General features: G+C 42.9%; 1 protein-coding gene across 2 annotated transcripts in view; it reads right to left on the bottom strand.

Annotated features, from left to right (window-relative positions):
- PLCXD2 (phosphatidylinositol specific phospholipase C X domain containing 2) overlaps nucleotides 1-21,647 on the bottom strand; it is a 56,880-nt gene continuing 35,233 nt past the window's right edge. The window contains exons 3-5 of one of the 2 annotated variants that reach the window (XR_011463926.1): nucleotides 12,504-12,745; nucleotides 5,794-6,509; nucleotides 1-5,018 (exon numbers count right to left, since the gene is read on the bottom strand). Coding sequence is in view for 1 of the 2 variants with exons in the window: in XM_005902226.2 (XP_005902288.1) it covers nucleotides 6,350-6,509; nucleotides 12,504-12,745 (402 nt within the window). In the remaining variant the exon portion in view is untranslated. Of the gene's footprint in view, nucleotides 6,510-12,503; nucleotides 12,746-21,647 lie in introns of both variants that reach the window. The other variant, XM_005902226.2, reaches the window with a different exon arrangement.

Below are 21,647 nucleotides of genomic sequence, written 5' to 3'. Positions count from 1 at the left end.
AGAGGACTGAGCCTAAGCCTTGTAGAAATAGCTGAAGTGCTGAGGGGGAAGCTTGGAAAAGCATGGGTGACAAGGCTGTGTACATTTCATGCAAGGCTCATTTCGGGAATCCCAGGCACGTGCGGTTAATTTCAGTATGTGTGAGACAAGGCTGAAAAGGTCTTCATCTAATATACTATAATCAGGTATTTTCTTGATGCTGAGTCTATAACTTTTTAAAACAAAATTAGAAGTGAACCAATAATAAATTGTGCACACCAATGAAGGGAAAGTGCCTGCCAGAGTTTTATATTTATTCTGAGGTTTAAGCCTATTTAGGTAGTTCAAATAAAACACAAGAAAAAACAGCATGTCATCATACCTATTAAACTTTTTTTCACAGTTAAAATGAGGTAATCTGGCTTTACAATGTCTTAGGTTGAATTAAACAGTTTGATCCAGGTTACAAGAAAGACGAGAGAGATATATTTGAACAATTATTTCCTAGGGGGGAAAAAGCCATGTGAAATGCATATGAATAAGATAATTATGCCACAAAATACATTTCAGAATGTCAAGAAGCACATATGCAAAATTTTCTAACCTTAAAATTGGTATAACATTATTATTTTTTACTTAGCAAACAGCATGCATTGTCATATAAAACAAGCATAGAGGACAAAATATATTATATAATAGAGAATTTACCAGATTCACATTATCATCTGAATTGACCAAGACTTATTTTCGCTATGACAATCTCTGTATTTTCTAGTCAGTGAGGTTAAGTATTACATTTGGCATATACACAATACAAATAATGCCATACATCATCTGTATGTAATACTTATTACTATCAGGAATTTAGTAAGTATAATAGCAGCAAGGTACCACTGTTTCTAGAATATGTTCTAAGGTTTATCATATTGATACCATAGATTTATGATTGAAGTGTTATTAGTGCTCTAAACTAATAACAAGTGTAAAACTGCAAATGTACAAAGCTACGGAAGGCCTATCTGACTTTTCAAAGTGCTGTGCTTCTCGTTGGGCTCAAAGCTTATGAGCAAGCCCCAACTATCTGAATGAAGCATACTGGCCCCAGTTCTGAGTTCCAGTCAAGTCAAGTTCTAGTGATGGGGTGGCAGTAGGGGTGCAGAAGAATGCATTGGAGGAGAATAAGGTGCAAAAGCCACTGTGGTCAGAGAGCATTTGCACATTGCTGAATGTATGTGCTTTTTATTGTAAGTTTTGCCAGCATCCACAGTAATCAACAGTTGATTGAGGATGACCAGGAGACAAGAGGAAGCAGTGGTATATATGAGATGAGAGGGAAAGAGATGGAGAATGCCTCTATATTATTGATGGAAAGCCTCAGTAGACTGTGAGATCGAATTTCCAGTGAAGAGAAGATTTTATCCAAACTATGTGGCTTAGAAACAAATTTGAGAATCCTAAGAACAAGTTTTGTTGGAGTAAAGACTAGAATATTATATCCACTGCAGGATAGAGTTATCGTAGAGTATTTTTACAGTGTCTTAAGACTGTGCTATTTCAACAGCGTCAATAGCATTTTGTATTGTATTCCTCTGGTTTAGGACCAATTCAGTAATGACAGTGCCGTTAGCATCTCTATTTCTTGTAAGAAGCTGGGGAAGCCAGGGGATAAGGAGACAGTGGAGCTCTCGGAACAGTTAAGAGCTGTGTTTGGAATGAAAGGTAAAGTTTCTAGCTAAACCACTTATCACCCAGTCAGGTCACTCCTGTGTGTCCCAAGGCAACATCTGTGAGTGACAAAGCTCTGGTGGCAAATACTAGGAGGCAGTATGAGGAAGAGGGAAGTCAGTGGAATTTCGAGTATGTCTGTTAGGGGACAGACATTTCTCTGCCACACAAAGTAAATTTTCTATCGGTCTGCGCATTTAATGTTATCAACTTCTATTCACTCCCTTTTGGCATAACATGACTGTTTTAGTGTGTATTTAGGAAAGCTCAGCTCACTAGCTCAGGTATTTCTTTCAGTCTCACTCATCTCATCTTACAGGTCACTAAAGGTGCTACTGATGGACAGGGTCTGTCATCCTAAGCCACTCTCTTGAGAAATGAACCCAGGTAGCATTTCTCTACACATGCCAAACAAGGAAGATTACCACCCCTGTGCACCCTCTGAGCATAGGCATTCAACCTAATTATTAAGGACCTGATATTTGGGGGGAGCTAGTCGACTGTGGTTTGCAAAACTGCAGACAGCATCTTTATCCCGGATGAAAGAACCAATCTGTGCAGATTGAGCACAGAAGTGCTTCTTTGCTCTGCAAGGTGGGGGGTGGGGGAGGGAGTGGTTTCTCATGGCCATGCCCTGATCATTAGCTCATTCTGTTGCCCTCGGAACCTAACAGTAAAAATCTGCAATCAGCCAATGAAGAACATTACAAAAACTTTAGCTGTAGCATGAACAGATTCTGTAAGATGGTATAAATTTGTGTAGGACTTTGGCTTCCTAGAAAAAGCAGCAGTTTAATCTCCATCTTAATCTCTTCTGTTTCTCCACCTTTAGTTTGGCACTAAGCCTCCCAGCTGGGTTGTATGTAATAATAACATCTCTGTGGGCAGCACTTTCTTACTGTAAGATTCGGAAAAAAGCGAAAGTAGAAAATCATTAAATTCCAGAATGCTCCACTACATTGTCTTCTTGAACAGAAAGATAATGTGTTTGATGCGAATATAAGGTCATGTTAGAAGCAGGACTCTTAAGAACAATCATTACCTGGGTTTAGCTCTCGTGCTTTTGTTTTGAGTTTATATAAAATCCTGGGTTTGGGCTGTGGCTTAACTGTTCTTAAGAATTCAAGGGTCTGGACTCAGTGCTGAGGAGGAAACTTAAACTTAGTTACTATAGCATCTAATACAGCAAATATATAATTTTTGGCATAACCCTCTTAGATCTGCCATTAATTTAAAATTTAATCCTCAATAATTGTTCATGCCCTTCCATTAATTCCATCTTGACCTTGCCCTCTAGTCCTAAGAATACCTTCTGCACCCATGAAACCACAGGGGTACCTCTAAAGGGCTCAAAGTTCAAGCCTTTGAACACTGCTCTACTCTGACAGGAGATGTCGTCTGCTGTTTTGCAAACCACAGTCAGCTAGCTTCCCCCAAATTACAGGTTCTTAGTAGTTAAGTTGAATGCCTTGCTCAGAGGGTGTACAAGGGTGGTAATCTTCCTTCTGCAGCACGTGTAGACGGTAACCTTTGCATGAAGCCATGGCGGTGTGGCTACGTGGGAAGTGGTCTAGGGAACTGTAGAAAAACTCAGTATACATTTCAGAATAAATGTGGCCCCCAATCCTGTGAAACTAAAGCTCTCTTTGGCTCAGTCAAGTGGCTTTTTCTCTGATCTTGAAGTTCCTCCTGAGTGAATGCTATAGCCTTATTTGACCTGAAAAGTCCCCAGAACTTGTGAGAAAAAGAAATGTGATTGGGTCACCATTTTTTTTTTTTCTTGTTGGCAGTGGCAGAAGGAGTCATAGACCTAAAGTTTCTTTCCGGTTGGTCCCATCATTGAGTCTCCTGCTTGACTTGAGGTCAAGGAGCAGAACACACACATCCTTTACAATATATTAAGCAACTGAGTCTTAGGGCAGCAATTCTGCCAATTCAGGAGTGTTTATCAAGGATGAACTGTAAATAATCCTCCTCCTATCTCCTAGAACTCCCTGTGCAGAATTTCAAAATGCATGCATGAAGGAGTGAGCATCTACCCCTCCACAAAGAGCAAGGCTCCATGTATGCAACCTTGGTACCGTTTTCTGTGCTTTTTTATCATGCGAACACTGAGGTGCACTTAAATGTTACAACCCAAGTGAAGTGCAACTATATATTTTAACACTAAAGGGAAAAATCAAGTAAACATTTCACTGAATAGTCAGCAGCCCTTGGGTATCATTGGCATCCTGTGTAGATACCTGTCAACACACCTGGCCTCATAGCACCAAGCACCTGGGCAAAGCTGAGGCTGAAATAAAACAGAGCAGAACAATTCTCCTCTTGCCTCTGTATATCTCTTTGCCAAGTAACAAAGTATTAAAAGAAAGGAAATGATCTAGTCCTTAGCAGTTGACCAAGTTCTAAGATCAAGACCAAAATGAAACAATGACATCACAAATAAAACCCTGAGGGTAGGCTAGGGAATTTCAGAGCTTATCACTGAAGTTTAATACCAGAATTGAAGGAAGATTAAGAAAGCGAGGGCACTCACTTTCTTCGGCCTTTCCACAGAAAGCCTTAAAAAATTAATAGCAAAATCCCAGAAACCTCTTTGGAGAGAGATTCAAGTCCAAGAGAAGGGACAGTTAAACCATATTTTCCCAGAAGCGTTTGTGTTGTGACCTCTCAAGTTGTGGAAGCTAAAGGCTGGGGCTTAAATTACTCTAAGCAAAACAAAGGCTGGAAGACCAAGCATTGGTGGGGTGCATATGCTCTCAGTAGCTCAGCTCGGACACCCCCACTGCAGGCAGCATGCAAAATCCAGCGATGAGCATCAGAGAACATGATGGAGAAGCTGCTGGGAGGGTGTCCAACCATCTGTACAAACGCACACAGCTGTCCAGGATTCCAGGTTATCTTTCCACCTAAAGGATCCAGATGCTGGCACTTCCTTAGGGATTCTCAGAGAGTTGTGAGGAGTACTCAAGTGCTCACACTTCTGTGCCCAGCATTCTTTCTACTTCCTTCCTTTTCATCCCTCTTCTGGAGGGTTTTCCTCCGGAACCGAGAGATCCTTAGGACCCATTTCACCTTCTGCTCCAGTGTGTGGCTTGGTAGAGGCGTCTCAGGTCTGGACCACACCTACACATGAACACTGTCCCCAGCATGACTGGGGGGACCAGAATGTCTATAGCTTCTATAGTAGAGTCAGAAGTCACTCACGGTCCTGAGATGTGCGGTCCTCTTGAGGGCCATGTGGCCTACTGAGAAGAGTTCAGGAAGCTCCTTGGTGAGTGCTCTTGAAGTAAGAAGCACTGAAGATAGTTAATCTATAAATACATAAATGAATAAATAAATAAATAAAACACAAGAGGGCTCTTTGTAGTTAAGCACCTCTTATCAAGAAAAAATAATGATAATAATAATAAAATCCCCTCTTGAGTTTCAAAGCCCTCCTGCAGTGATTAGTAGGCTCAGAATAACCTGCAGAGAGTAGAACAATCGAGACACAAACCGGAAGTGTTCCGACACTGGGTATTACTCGCTGGATGACATATCGTCATCCTAAATGTTCCCGAGGTAGTCTTGTGTTCAAGGATTTACAGAATGGCTCCACATCCACTTGGAGCCTCCTTAAATCCATTGCACTTTCCCACGCATCCTGTGTCTGCCTCCATGATGTCATGGACAAGGTGCCTTCCATTAATGTTGAGTCCCACAGAGCAGACTCAAGTTCCAGACAGACAGCAGTGAAATGCAATTCCAAAATCTGGCTGGAAGATCCCACTCCAAAGAGGACTTTGCCAAAATGATGCAGGCACTTGCCCGGCAGCCAATTTGGGGAGACCTACAGAATTAGATCAAAGAAATATGGCATGCAACAGACATGCATGTCTATCTCTTGTTGGGCCTCAGATGGCAAAGATGTACCAGTGTTGTTCCTTTCAGTTTTAAGAAGGGGCCAAAGAAATGGAGAGGAATCAGTGTTTTAAAAGTGGGAAACATCTTTCCGATACCAGGGACAGTATGCACTGTTTATCTGAAGAATGAAGGTGACCAATTACCAAGCACAAGCATGCCAAGAACAGCTTGTGGCTGAAATACCTTGGCGATAGATACATCTTACTCTTGGGGAGGAAGTGGTGACATTCAACACGCCTAGAGAAAACTGGTGCTTGACCTTTCTCCCTTCAGAGCCCCAGGGTGGTGAATGAGCCACCCCACAAGGCAGTCCACATCTGCTTTGAGCCATCCTTTGGATCAGGAATGCCTTTCTGCTTCAGCCTTCTCTCTGGCTCAAATACAGCATCCTGGAAGACAACAGGGAACTGGCCAATTAGGGGACACTCCAGCATCCCAAAGGAAGCTGGAGACCCCATTCCCATATTATATGCAACATCATATGCCATTAGGGAGATGCTGACCTTAACCATAAGAAACATGCTTTCTTCCCTTGGACTTAAGTTTTTAAAAAGTCTCATTTGGGAAAAATGCAAGTAATAGCCCTATAATTTTATCCAAATAACCTCGTGAGGAGGGGAAAAAAATGTCCCATCCTCTTACTCACTTCACCATCACTGCCCAGGGGCATTCAATAGGAAACCCTTCAGAACTCTAGCCTGGATCAACAACTTCAGTATTAAGTTAAATAAAAATTAAATCAGCATTTAACCAAAGCTCTATCCTCCTGTAGGAGGTCATTCAATTCAATGACTGTCGTGGCAAAGTCCACCAGGTCTACAAAGTCAGACGTGATGATGTTGACCCCCATGGCTCCAGGCTTCTGAGTCTTCACCCAGTCTAGGATGGCAGGAAGATTCCTATGCAGGAGAATATTGGGGCAAGAGAGGACAGAGAATTGTGTTTAGAAAAAGAAATAACATTTCTGTTAATATAACAGAAGCATGTCAGTAGAGGTATAAACCACAAACCCCCACCCTTGCCTCCAAATTGGTCTACTTAAATAATCTCTTTGAGGGACAGAGTGATGTCTATTTCATCAGACACCTGTACTTTCAGAATTTCTGTGCTGGAAGAGGAAATTATTTGCCTCAATCACCAAAGAGACAAAATGTCAACAGGACCCTGAAAAATTAAGATCAAGAGTGTAATTATTGGAGGGTTCTTTAATTTTTTTAACCATGAAATTTTTTTATCATGAGAACTTTAAACATATTGCGACACTGAAATAAACTTATAGGAAGCATCTCAAACATCTAGGTTCTACCACTAACGTTTTACTCTATTGTTTACCACATATCTGTCCATCGTGCTCAGTGCATGCTCAGTCGCTCAGTTGTCACTTCAGTCATGTCTGACTCTTTGCGACCCTATGGGCTATAGCCTGCCAGGCTCCTCTGTTTATGGGATTCTCCAGGCAAGAATCCTGGAGTGGGTGGCCATGCCCTCCTCCAGGGAATCTTCCCAACCGAGGGATCGAACCTGCATCTCTTACGCCTTCTGCGTTGGCAGGTGGGTTCTTTACCACTAGCACCTCTAGCATTCCCCTCAATACCTCAGTAAGAAGATCATTAACTAGGGTTCAGTATTTCTTTTCAATTTTTCTTTTGACATAAAGTTTGTACACAATAAAATGCACAAATCTTAAGTGAACACTAGTTGAGTTTTGACAAATGTATATACATAACCCATAGCCATCTCAATGTAGAGAACATTACCAGCATCCCAGAAAGTTCCTGAATTCATATTCCCCATCAATCCCTGCCCCCACTCTCCCAGAGGCAATACTTATACTGACCTTCTTTTAAACACAGATTAAATTTGCCTGGTCTAGAACTACACATAAACCATGCATTCTGTTCTTGTGTGTAAGGCTCTTTCACTCAGCATTATGGTTTTGAAAGTCATCTGTGTCTGTGCACACATCAGCAACTTGTTCTTTTTTTAAATCACCTGATAATATTCCACTGTATGCGTATGCTGCAATTTATCCACTTTCTTATTGATGGGTAAACAGGCTGTTTCCAGTTTTTGGATATTATGAATAAAACTGTTATGGTCATCTTTACATAAGTCTTTTTTTAATGGACATTTATTTTCATTTTTCTTGGGTAAATATCAAAGAGTGAAGTTGTTTTATTATATGTGAGATTTACATTTGGTTTTATAAGAAGCTTCCAGATCTTTTCCCAAAGAGATTGTTTCATTGTACATTCCATGAACAAAGTGTGAGAGTTCCGGTTGCTTCACATTCTCTCTCAGATTTGGTGCTATCAGTTTCTTTTAATTTTAGTCATTCTAGTGGGTGTGAAAAGTTACCTCATGGTGTTTCACTTTGCATTTTTCTGATCACTAATGATGTTGACCAGTTTGTCATGTACTTACTAGCCATTTATATATCTTCTTTCAGAAGTATCTACTTAATTATTTTATCCATTCTCCCTTTTGCTCTTTTTCTTTCAACTGTTGAGCTGTAGAAGTTATTTATATATTCTGGATACTATGCTTTTTGAATATTTTATCCTCCCCTGTAGCTTGCTTATTCATTTTCTCAATGGCCTATTTTGGTGAGCTGAATTCCTTAATTTTGATGGAGTTTATCTTTTTTTTTTCTTTTATGGTTTCTGTAACTTAAGAAACTTCTGCCTGCTCCCAAGTCACAAGATATTTTCCTGTTTTCTTCTAACAGTTTTATAATTTTAGCTTTTATGTTTAGATCTAAGATCCATCTCAAGTTAATTTTAATATGTGGTGTGAAGTACGGGTCAAGGTTCACTTTCGCCATATGGATACAGCAGTACGTGTGGCTTCCTAACAGACCAGTGCTTGTTCACAGTTGTCTTACAGTCAGTCTCATGTTATAATCTGAGGACTTTCTATGTGAAAGCCAGAATGTTGTGTCCAAAGAAGCTCGCAATTCAGAGATGTAAACACATGATGACAGCTTAATGTTACAGTTCCTATTAGCAGTAAGTGGTATAGAGGCGGGTAACGAAGCACCGAGTTTTACATTATGGTAAAATAGCTCACTAAATGCTTGCAACGTTGAAGATGCTGCAGGGAAGACACAAACCAGGGCTGATGTTTGGTTAAGAGATTGGAGTATTTTTAGGAAGGATTTTCTCTACGTAAAATCTGAAAACACACTGCGTTTATTTCTCAGTGGCCCCATTTCTCTTCTTTTGGTAACACCGTCCTTGGTTGTCACCGTCTCTGCTCCGTGTTCCTGGGAAGCTGCCCTCCCTCTTCCGAGCACAGAGCTGACTTCTCAGTCTCCCCCAGGCAACCTGGTCAAGGCCACACAGCGCTTTGTCTTTCTCTTTCTTTCCCTTTTATCCTGACAACTATAATCAGTTCTGGGTCTCTTCCCTTGCTCAGTGGACTCTACAATCAGCCATGGGCTAAAACACATCTCATATATTGATTTGCATTTTTAGATTCATTGCTGATAAGACTTGGTAGGCCACTATCACAAGGGTACTTTCATTTTTAACTGGGACTCCTGAAGACTTAGTAACACCCTTGATTTGACTATAACCTATATTCAAAGTCTCTGTGGCTCAGTCTCTTCCCCAGTAAAATGGGGACCATAATAATACTTCATACAGATTTGGGAGGAATTAAATAAAGTCATGGAGGCTTCCCAGGTGGTGCTAGTAGTAAAGAACCCGCCTGCCAATGCATGAGAAATGCAGCTTTGATCCCTGGGTCAGGTAGATTTCTTGGAGGAGGGCATGGCAATCTACTCTAGTATTCTTGCCTGGAGAATCCCATGGACAGAGGAGCCTGGTAGGCAACAGTCCATAGGGTCGCAAAGAATCGCACATGAAGCAACTTGGCACAGCACACACAACACAAATAAAGTTGGCACATAAAGTAATATGTGTAAAGTGCTTAGAGGAGGGCCTGGGATATAATAAGCGCTATGTAAGTATTGGGAGAAGGAATCATAATGGTAGAGAGATTTGAGGGTGGAGGTAGCAAACTTTCCTAAAGCACAAAATGCTATGTCCTGAGAGGGGAGGGTCACAAATGCAGTTTTGCTTTGGAGACAGAGATCTGGAACAAGGAGTGGCCCACATGAAGGCCACAGCAGCACAGAATCGGATCATTCAAGCCTTCTTGGGAAAAAAAAAACACCCGCTTGTCTGTATTTAAGGATGAAATGCAGGTGCCACCTTCTGGTCATCACGGGGAAATGAGGATTAAGCGTTTGGTGGAGGCAGGTCGGCTGACTCAAGCCAGAGCCAACAAAGAGCTCTGTGTCACCTTTGTGTTCACGTGGCAGCCTTCCCCAGGGCAAGGATCAGATAACCAGGATTGCGCACAAAGAAAGGGGAATGCAGAACCCACTGTGAGCACGAGCTGCTTTATTTTCTTAACTCTTAGCCTTCCCCAAGGCCTCTTTACCAAGAGATCAGTGCAGACGGCTGAGCCACATACTGCTTACGGTCTGTGAGGCGCTGAATCTCACAGGCTGCAGAGCAGCTCAGAAAGCTCCCTCTGGCTTTCTACCCACTGAGAGCAAGGCTGGCCCATTGTGGGGATGGGCTTGGCAGGCCTGTTTTGTGCCAGGCGCTGTGGGAGGCACTTTTCTGTTAACACTCCACAATCTTGTGTGGTGTTACTAACCCCACTTAACTGGTGAGAAAAACCACAGCTCAGAGTCCTCAGGAAACTTGTCAAAGGCAGCCTGTTGTAAAGGGATTGCATTAGTTTATCAGGGCTGCTGTAAGAAAACGTTTGAACACCAAAACTTTATCTCCCCACAGCTCTGGAGGTCCGAAGTCAGAGATCAAGGTGTCGGCAAGTTTGGCTTCTGCTGAGGCTGGTCTCCTTGACCTGCAGACAGCCACCTCCCTGTGTCCTCACAGGGTCTGTTCTCTGTGCACACCCATCCCCAGGGTCTCTGCATATCCTAATCTCCTCCTCTTACGAGGACACCAGTCAGATTGGATCAGGGCTCACCCAAAAGGCCTCACTTTAAAATAACTACCTCTTAAAGCTTCTTTCTCTAGATACAGCCACATTCTGAGGGACTGGCGGTTACGACTTTGACATGTGAATTTCCAGGGAACACATGAGTGTGTGCTCAGTCATGTCTGACTCTGCAACCCCATAGACTGTAGCCCACAAAGCTCCTCTGTGTATAGGATTTTCTAGGCAAGAATCCTGGAGTGGGTTGCCATTTCCTCCTCTGGGGGCTAAGATATATCGGGCTAATAAGATAAAACAATCCTTATTTTTAAAGACTTCCTCTCCTGTGTAAGTACAACTCTCTGCACAGACTTCATCATAGAGAATCCCACGGACAGAGGAGCCTGGCGGGCTACAGTACATGGGGTTGCATAGAGTTGGACACGGCTTTCATTTCACTTTTTTCAGTGTTACACAGAAATTTACATGTTTATTTTTCCTTACACAATGTACATCTGTGGGGGCACAGACTAGATTATTCATCTTGTGTCTCTGGATCTAGCTCCTAGTCATCACTGAATAAATAAATAAATAAATATTACTCTACAAATTTACCAAAGGCATAAGGAAATGATATGGATATGTGAACATATACTATACAAAGAAAAGTTCATAGTTCTAATCTTGGTTTATGAAACTCTTTCCCAAGTTAACCACAGGTAATTCAATGAAGACAGTAGAGCCACGAAGAAAGGGGTTTTTTAGTTCTGCTCATGGCCAACACAATCAGGAGCTCTCAGGTTGTTATCCAAACCACTGCCAGATGAGCTCCTGTTATAGGAAGTCACACTACCCAAACTAACCAGATAAACAGGGACACATTTTTTGGGTGGATCTTTCATTATCTGAACACCAGCACTCAGCACTTAGAACAGAACTTGGGAACGAAGTGATTCTTGTAAATATCCCTTGTTACCCAAATATATTAACTTTCTCAGCTCTGACTGCAAGGGATGCCCTATTAGGTAGATGTATTTATAACACTGCATTTATACACAGGCATAGGCATACACACATACTTGTACGTATATAAAAGCCATCCTTTTTCTTGACAATGCCTATCATTTATCAGTGTCCAGGATAAAAAACATCATTTAATACAACTGGAGCTTCTCCTGCCTAACTGTATAGTCAGGATCAGTTCTGCTCCAGGGATGTATCTGAAGCTATGACATGGTGGGTGGTATCCTGAGCTGCTTCTTAGGACTGTCACTTAAGGAAGGGAGAAGTGAAGTCGGTCAGTCGTGCCTGACTCTGTGACCCCATGGATAGTAGCCTGCACCAAGCTCCTCCATCCATGGGATTTTCAAGGCAAGGGTACTGGAGTGGGTTGCCATTTCCTTCTCCAGGGAATCTTCCCCACCCAGGGATCGAACCCAGGTCTCTCAGATTGTAGACAGACACTCTACCGTCTGAGCCACCAGGGAAGTCCTAAGGAAGGGAGAAGCACACTCTAAATCCTGGGTGGGCCACCTCTGAATCACTAGCACCTGGCCCAGAAGCTTCATTTAATGCTTCATGAGAGCATGAGTGCTTGGGCAGCTTCGAGGGCAGGGCAAGAACAAGACAGAACTGCAAGCCCGATGTGAACAGGAGCAGACTGCTGGTGGCTGAAAGCGCTTTGCCTTTGTATTGAAATTTAGAGTATTCATGGTACAATATGTGTATTTTAACAGAATATTTTATTTAGAGATCCTCTGGCTATGGTTCATGCAGGTCACCTCAAGTGCACGGCTTTTTCAAATACTATGCTTTTGGAATTTTTGTTATTTTAAATCTTCAAAGTATATAGTTTTACTGCTGTTTATTCAGAAGAAAATCAAGATAAAGAGATTTTTTTTTTAACCCTCACTTGAAGGAAGGATGCTCATTCCTACCTGTGGACCAGTGTGTTCTTGAGGCCACCAACCAGGCCCCGGGCAATGGTCTTCACTCTGGGTGTGAGGATAGCTTGAGACACGTGGAAGGAGCCATGGGGCGAGCGCTCACTCAGCGTGGTCTCCAAGAATAGGATGAGTTTGCGCACACTCGTGGTATTGGCCCAGGGCGCTGGGATCTTCTTTCCAGGCCACAGGAAGGGGTATTGCTTGTAGAAGGGACAGTGATAGAAGATAAGAACCTGAAACATTCAGAACAAAGGAGGGCAGTTCATGAGCCACACTCCTATCAGCAGTTATGCTGACATTCAGTTAGAGGCTGAAAGTACATAGGCAGTGCTTTTACCATCCAAATTCACGGACTTCTTCAATTCTATCCTGACCCCCTGCCCTTGGGAATCGCTGGACCCCAGGTGGAGAACCTCTGCGGTTGATCCTGTAAATTATGACTCCTATGTTCACGGAATTGACCCTGAGCCCTTGGGTTGAGATAGACACACTGAACTAATCTGAGAGGTCTCAGGTTTTCAGTTGTGTATGCTGATTCTGAAGGAAACCTGCCAGGTGAGGAAGGGAGAGCAGGAGCTGCACAAGACAGGGAAGACTTCGATTAGGGGATGAGTCTCCATTGGGACCTCTCAGGATGGTGGTGATACTAGCGGTATTGCTAAAATAATTAGCAAGCTACATCGCAGCATAAATTAGCTTCTGAAGGCAGCTGAGAGACAGGGATTGTTCCAGTCCAGAGCTCTGCTGCTTACGTTTCCAGACTGAGTGAATGAAAGTCGCTCAGTCGTGTCCGACTCTTTGTGACCCCATGGACTGCATAGTCCATGGAATTCTCTAGATCAGAATATTGGAGTGGGTAGCCTTCCCCTTCTTTAGGGGAACTTCCCAAACCAGGGATCGAACCCAGGTCTCCTGCATTGCAGGCAGATTCTTTACCAGCTGAGCCACAAGGGAAGCCCAAGAATCCTGGAGTGGGTAGCCCATCCCTTCTCCAGCAGATCTTGCTGACCCAGGAATTGAACCGAGGTCAGTAGTGTATTTTCTCTCCTCCTGGGTGGCAGGGATTCTTTCCTAAGGGAATGTCCAGCCTGTGTATTTACATTCCCTGAACTGCAATCCTTGGATAGCTGGCCTGAGAGCATAATCCTCCAGGCACCCAAGGGCAAGACTCTGAATGTGGGTCTTGTTTCCGGGGCACATTCAGCTGGTGACTAAGGAGCCTAACTGCTCTGGAAGGCCTGGAGCAAGGGAGCGCCAGGCTCCGTGCACTGAACAGACTAATGGTTGTTCTCGTTGTGTTTAATGGCTCTGAGTAATGTCTGACTGACTACTAATGATGTCTGTGGTAAACACATGTCTTAATGAGGTTAATCACAGGCTCATCGTAAGAAGATTGCCTGGGAGATTGGGGAGGATTTCCTGCTGGCATTGTAAATGGCTTGTTTGGAAGGCCAGGGTCTCCAACATCCATAAGGGTGAAGAGCTGGCTGTGAAATGGACAGTGAGAAGAGAGGCGGAAGGCTGCATGATCCTTCAACAGGGCCCATCAGACCACTTCCTGTGCTCCTGGCCCCTGGGCAGAGGGTCAGGGGTTGAAAGGACAGTGCCGTTCTTCACTCTGCCTTGGAGAATGTGCAAAAAAGACACATTCTACAAAAGGGGCTTTATGCCTTTCCTCAGGAGCCTCTTGAGTAATCTGATCCTGAAGGTTAGAGGGGTAATTTCTGTTTACAGTAGGGGGTTGGCCTAGCACACCAGGACTCCTTTTACAGAATTTTAGGGGCAGCAGCTTGCCCGGGGCCTGTGTTTGGCATCAGACTCCCAACCTCACTCTGCTGTATTTCCCATCTGAGATATTCTTCCCTCCAGCTCAGCAATTTATGTGCCAGTTTTCTCCTGAGACTCAGATTTAAAATCTCATTTCCTGTATAGAATTATTCTTTAATTGACCTCTTCTTATTTTGATCATTCTTTTCCAAGGGCCCCAGGATGTAGGTTTAGACTATATACTATTTTTCAACTGATGGCTTACAAACGCGTTTCTTCATACAGTACATTTGAGGCAGTTTCGTCTCGTAATTGTATATCAGTTGTCTTATATTTTACTAGTGTCACATATTCTTCTTACCTTCTCATTAAGATTCTAATACTGCCAAATTGTAGATGAAATCTTCTCATTCACTGTACCTTCAAAACCCATAGCCACTAATGTACCGGCACAAACCTGTGAGCTGGGATGTAATTGCATATGGAGTAAATGAAATGTGACTGAATGGTTGTACACTTCTTGCCATTAAATTATGGTAATAAAATACTCTGGGGGTTACATGCAAGGCAGCTCACTACATAATGAATAAAGTTTAACCGCCAGCGTGGCGTGCTCCAACAGTGGGGAGGTAACTGAGGCTCTGCTGGAGATCTCTTTGTTCAGCTTTTAAGAGGCATGGCAGGGAAACCTTTGGGAAAGAAAGTGGAACAAAGGAAGCCCTGAAATTCAAATTGATGACATGAGACCTTTTTCTGACATGTCATCACAGTCTCTTTCCATCATAATTTTAGGGGTGTTGGTTGTTGAATGATATAGATTCAGTTCAGTTCAGTCGCTCAGTCATGTCCGACTCTTTGTGACCCCAAGAATCGCAGCACGCCAGGCCTCCCTGTCCATCACGAACTCCCGGAGTCTACTCAAACTCATGTCCATCGAGTCGGTGATGCCATCTAGCCATCTCATCCTCTGTCATCCCCTTCTCCTCCTGCCCCCAATCCCTCCCAGCATCAGGGTCTTTTCCAATGAGTCAACTCTTCGCATGAGGTGGCCAAAGTATTGGAGTTTCAGCTTTAGCATCAGTCCTTCCAATGAACACCCAGGACTGATCTCCTTTAGGATGGACTGGTTGGATCTCCTTGCAGTCCAAGGGACTCTCAAGAGTCTTCTCCAACACCACACTTCAAAAGCATCAATTTTTTGGCACTCAGCTTTCTTCACAGTCCAACTCTCACATCCATACATGACTGGAAAAACCACAGCCTTGACTAGATGGACCTTTATTGGCAAAGTAAGGTCTCTGCTTTTGAATATGCTATCTAGGATGGTCATAACTTTCCTTCCAAGGAGTAAGCGTCTTTTAATTTCATGGCTGCAGTCACCATCTGCAGTGACTTTGGAGCCCAGAAAAATAAAGTCTGACACTGTTTCCACTGTTTCCCCATCTATTTCCCATGAAGTGATGGGACCAGATGCCATGATCTTCATTTTCTGAATGTTGAGCTTTAAGCCAACATTTTCACTCTCATCTTTCACTTTTATCAAGAGGCTTTTGAGTTCCTCTTCACTTTCTGCCATAAGGGTGGTGTCATCTGCATATCTGAGGTTATTGATATTTCTCCCAGCAATCTTGAATCCAGCTTGTGCTTCTTCCAGCTCAGCGTTTCTCATGATGTACTCTGCATAGAAGTTAAATAAGCAGGGTGACAATATACAGCCTTGACGTACTCCTTTTCCTATTTGGAACCAGTCTGTTGTTCCATGTCCAGTTCTAAATGTTGCTTCCAGATCTGCATACAGGTTTCTCAAGAGGCAGGTCAGGTGGTCTGGTATTCCCATCTCTTGAAGAATTTTCCACAGTTTATTGTGATCCACACAGTCAAAGGCTTTGGCATAGTCAATAAAGCAGAAATAGATGTTTTCCTGGAACTCTCTTGCTTTTTCTATGATCCAGCAGATGTTGGCAATTTGATCTCTGGTTCCTCTGCCTTTTCTAAAACCAGCTTGAACATCTGGAAGTTCGTGGTTCACGTACTATTGAAGCCTGGCTTGGAGAATTTTGAGCATTACTTTGCTGGCGTGTGAGATGAGTGCAATTGTGTGGTAGTTTGAGCATTCTTTGGCATTGCCTTTCTTTGGGATTGGAATGAAAACTGACCTTTTCCAGTCCTGTGGCCACTGCTGAGTTTTTCTAATTTGCTGGCATATTGAGTGTAGCACTTTCACAGCATCATCTTTCAGGATTTGGAATAGCTCAACTGGAATTCCATCACCTCCACTCGCTTTGCTCCTAGTGATGCTTCTAAGGCCCACTTGACTTCACATTCCAGGATGTCTGGCTCTAGGTGAGTGATCAAACCATCGTGATTATCTGGGTCATGAAGCTCTTTTTTGAACAGTCCTTCTGTGTATTCTTGCCATCTTTTCTTAATATCTTCTTCTTCTGTTAGGTCCATACCATTTCTGTCCTTTATTGCCCATCTTTGCATGAAATCTTCCCTTGGTATCTCTAATTTTCTTGAAGAGATCTCTAGTCTTTCCCATTCTGTTGTTTTCCTCTATTTCTTTGCATTGATCACTAAGGAAGGCTTTCTTATCTCTCCTTGCTATTCTTTGGAACTCTGCATTCAGGTGCTTATATCTTTCCTTTTCTCCTTTGCTTTTCGCTTCTCTTCTTTTCACAGCTATTTGTAAGGCCTCCTCAGACAGCCATTTTGCTTTTTTGCATTTCTTTTCCATGGGGATGGTCTTGATCCCTGTCTCCTGTACAATGTCACGAACCTCTGTCCATAGTTCATCAGGCACTCTGTCTATCAGATCTAGTCCCTTAAATCTATTTCTCACTTCCACTGTATAATCATAAGGGATTTGATTTAGGTCATACTTGAATGGTGTAGTGGTTTTCCCTACTTTCTTCAATTTTTGTCTGAATTTGGCAATAAGGAGCTCATGATCTGAGCAATAGTCAGCTCCCGGTCTTATTTTTGCTGACTGTATAGAGCTTCTCCATCTTTGGCTGCAAAGAATATAATCAATCTGATTTCAGTGTTGACCATCTGGTGATGTCCATGTGTAGATTCTTCTCATGTGTTGTTGGAAGAGGGTGTTTGCTATGACCAGTGCGTTCTCTTGGCAAAACTCTATTACCTTTGCCCTGATTCATTCCGTACTCCAAGGTCAAATTTGCCTGTTACTCCAGGTGTCTCTTGACTTCCTCCTTTTGCATTCCAGTCCCCTATAATGAAAAGGACATCTTTTTGGGGTGTTAGTTCTAAAAGGTCTTGTAGGTCTTCATAGAACCGTTCAACTTCAGCTTCTTCAGTGTTACTGGTTGGAGCATAGGCTTGGATTACCATGATATTGATTAACCCACTCTTAAAACTATATCAGAGCTTTACTCTCTGCTAGAAATTCACTGCCAGAATGATTTGTTACTCCTGAAATTACCTGTTTCTCTGCAAATTTCTAAATGATCTAGTATGCAATATGGCAGCCAGTGTACAAAATTATAAAATTATAACCTGTTTACCAACTTAGCTCAAAATTTAACCTTACCCAAACCCTCATATTCAAAGGCCCATTCACAGATCTTCCCTGTCTCCCATTCAGCAAACCCTCTGAAAACCTATGATAATAGAGGCTTATAAATAAAGCCAAAGTGTTTTTGTTAGCATAATCTATGACTCTGGTTGTGAAAATCACCAAATGTGTGAACAGCCCTGGGAAAGCATTGAGAACTGTGGGAACTCTGGGGAGCTGACAGTCTGTGACTGAGACAGCCTTGCCACTCACCAAGAATGTTCTACTGGGAAAGCCTCAGTTTTCAAATCTGTAAAGTGAGGATAAAAATGACAACCTATGTCCTAGTGCTGTTGAGAGAATTTAATGAGTTAATCCCTGTACTTAGCACACTGTAAAAGTCCCATGAATGTTAGTATTGTTCTTGTTACTAGTATTATTTAATGTTGTAAGAGAGAGATTCCACTGGGGAAAAGTTTCTCCAAATTAGGCTTGTGAGTCCAAACAGATATAAACTTATGTTTAGGGGAGAGGTGTAGTAAATGTTTGGCAAAATATCACTTATGAAAGTTTTAGTGAAGAAAAATAGCTTAGATAACTTTAACAGACACTGAGAGTTAACTTGGACATGCCAGACATCCTAGAATGTGAAGTCAAGTGGGCCTTAGAAAGCATCACTATGAACAAAGCTAGTGGAGGTGATGGAATTCCAGTTGAGCTATTCCAAATCCTGAAAGATGATGCTGTGAAAGTGCTGCACTCAATATGCCAGCATATTTGGAAAACTCAGCAGTGGCCACAGGACTGGAAAAGGTCAGTTTTCATTCCAATCCCAAAGAAAGGCACTGCCAAAGAATGCTCAAACTACCGCACAATTGCACTCATCTCACATGCTAGTAAAGTAATGCTCAAAATTCTCCAAGCCAGACTTCAGCAATACGTGAACCATGAACTTCCATATGTTCAAGCTGGTTTTAGAAAAGGCAGAGGAACCAGAGATCAAATTGCCAACATCCGCTGGATCATGGAAAAAGCAAGAGAGTTCCAGGAAAACATCTATTTCTGCTTTATTGACTATGCCAAAGCCTTTGACTGTGTGGATCACAATAAACTGTGGAAAATTCTTCAAGAGATGGGAATACCAGACCACCTGATCTGCCTCTTGAGAAATTTGTATGCAGATCAGGAAGCAACAGTTAGAACTGGACATGGAACAACAGACTGGTTCCAAACAGGAAAAGGAGTTCATCAAGGCTGTATATTGTCACCCTGTTTATTTAACTTATGCAGAGTACATCATGAGAAACGCTGGACTGGAAGAAACACAAGCTGGAATTAAGACTGCTGGGAGAAATATCAATAACCTCAGATATGCAGATGACACCACCCTTATGGCAGAAAGTGAAGAAGAACTCAAAAGCCACTTGATGAAGGTGAAAGTGGAGAATGAAAAAGTTGGCTTAAAGCTCAACATTCAGAAAACGAAGATCATGGCATCCGGTCCCATCACTTCGTGGGAAATAGATGGGGAAACAGTGGAAACAGTGGCAGACTTTATTTTTCTGGGCTCCAAAATCACTACAGATGGTGACTGCAGCCATGAAATTAAAAGACGCTTACTCCTTGGAAGGAAAATTATGACCAACCTAGACAGCATATTCAAAAGCAGAGACATTACTTTGCCGACAAAGGTCCATCTCGTCAAGGCTATGGTTTTTCCTGTGGTCATGTATGGATGTGAGAGTTGGACTGTGAAGAAGGCTGAGTGCTGAAGAATTGATGCTTTTGAAGTGTGGTGTTGGAGAAGACTCTTGAGAGTCCCTTGGACTGCAAGGAGATCCAACCAGTCCATTCTAAAGGAGATCAGCCCTGGGATTTCTTTGGAAGGAATGATGCTAAAGCTGAAACTCCAGTACTTTGGCCACCTCATGCGAAGAGTTGACTCATTGGAAAAGGCTCTGATGCTGGGAGGGATTGGGGGCAGGAGGAGAAGGGGACGACAGAGGATGAGATGGCTGGATGGCATCATTGACTTGATGGACATGAGTCTGAGTGAACTCTGGGAGTTGGTGATGGACAAGGAGGCCTGGCGTGCTGCAATTCATGGGGTCACAAAGAGTCGGACACGACTGAGCGACTGATCTGATCTGATCTGATCTGAGAGTTAACTCTTTAGTATTTGTAGAGCCATTTAGGGGTGCACAGTGCAATCCAGTGTTTCTTGCTCCTTAGGCCAAGTCTGGGAGTCATCCTTGAATCCTCATGGTCCCAACAATGAGGAAACCCTATTAGCTCTAACTTCTCCTGGGTTCAAAATCTGACCACTTTCCACTGAGATTCTCCTCACTGGTTTCCATACTTTCCTTCTGTCTCTACTCCAAGTCTCTTCTCAGTAACCAGAGGGATGCCATCAAAACCTAAGTCAGGCCATAGGACCCTGGGCTTGGAACCCTCCCAGAACCTTCCCCACTCAGAGTAAAAGCCAAGTCCTTACCAGGCCCCTACGATCCCCTACCATCTCTCTGCCTTCCTCTGCTGCTCTGCTTTCCAGCCCCACAGCTCGTGCTTTTCCTCAACAATGCTGGGCACCTTCCTGCTTTGGGGCTCTGCTCTGGTTGGTTCCTCTGCTGGGAAAGCTCTTCCCCCAGTAGATTAACTCCCTCAAATGCCATTTTTTCAACAAGGGCTACTCTGATCAAACTATTTAAAACTGTGACTGATCCTCCAACCCACAGAACCCTGGTTTTCCCTTCTGCTGCTTGCCTTTCTTTTTCCATTGCTCCCATGACTTTCTAACATTTTATATGCTGTATTTATCATATTTATTACCTATGATCTATCTCCCTCCACCTGAATGAAATCTCCACCAGGGCAAGGATCTTTGTTTTATTTACTGATTTAACCCAAGTGCTTTAGTTTGGAGCTTGGCACATACTTGGTGTTCAACATATATTTGCAAATGAGTAATCTTAAATTGATTTTTAATTAAAAGCTCTTCTCTCATTTCAAAAATAACTGCATCTTGAAGATGTTTTGGTTAATGCATCTATGAGTAAGGAAGCAACTGGGAATGAAAGAAAGGTCTTTTTTTTTCTTCCTTTTTAAAGAGTCTATATCGGAGCCTGACCATTCCTAAAGCTCTCCTCTCCCACCATCACCATCCTCTGAGACCAGAGAAGAATTTATCTGAGGCTCACACTCCTTTTCCTGAGTTTCTGCATCATGGGTCTAAGTTTGGGTCTCTTCTCAACTTGGGGGTGCTCTTCCAGACTTGATCCCTTCATGGGCTTTTCCTTCCTTAACTCTGTATCCCCCACTGACCCAAATGCCTTTAAAAATGTTAACACCTCTGAGATGAATCACTTCCTGTGCCTTTGTCAGCTGACGCTTCTACTTATCGATTAACATATGTCAGGGATGATCTGACATTGAGTTGAAGGCTCAATGGAACAGATTATCCCTAAGGGGAACAAGGAGGGTTAAACAGACTGGATGGGAGATAGAAAAATGGTAATGGCCAACTGGTCTTATTTCACAACTCTGCCTTGGGCTGGTTCTGGCCAGGTCATTCAAAGTCTACTTAGATGCTCAACCAGTTGCCAAACATGTAGTAAATATTTGGCAGGTATCAATCCCGGTTCTGGAGAAGGAAATGGCAACCCACTCCAGTGTTCTTGCCTGGAGAATCCCAGGTATGGCGGAGCCTGGTGCGACCCCATCTATGGGGTCGCACAGAGTCGGACACAACTGAAATGACTTAGCAGCTTAGCAATCCCGGTTCAGTGGTACCCAGGGGAGCCCTTGGAGCCATCTGAGAGCCCAGGAACCAGATTTTTATTATCACAAACACT

Source organism: Bos mutus, chromosome 1, assembly GCF_027580195.1.
Source record: "Bos mutus isolate GX-2022 chromosome 1, NWIPB_WYAK_1.1, whole genome shotgun sequence".
NCBI classification, from domain to species: Eukaryota; Metazoa; Chordata; class Mammalia; order Artiodactyla; family Bovidae; genus Bos; species Bos mutus.
The sequence above is the reverse complement of the archived record's forward strand: the minus strand, read 5'-3'. Positions and strand labels throughout refer to the sequence as shown.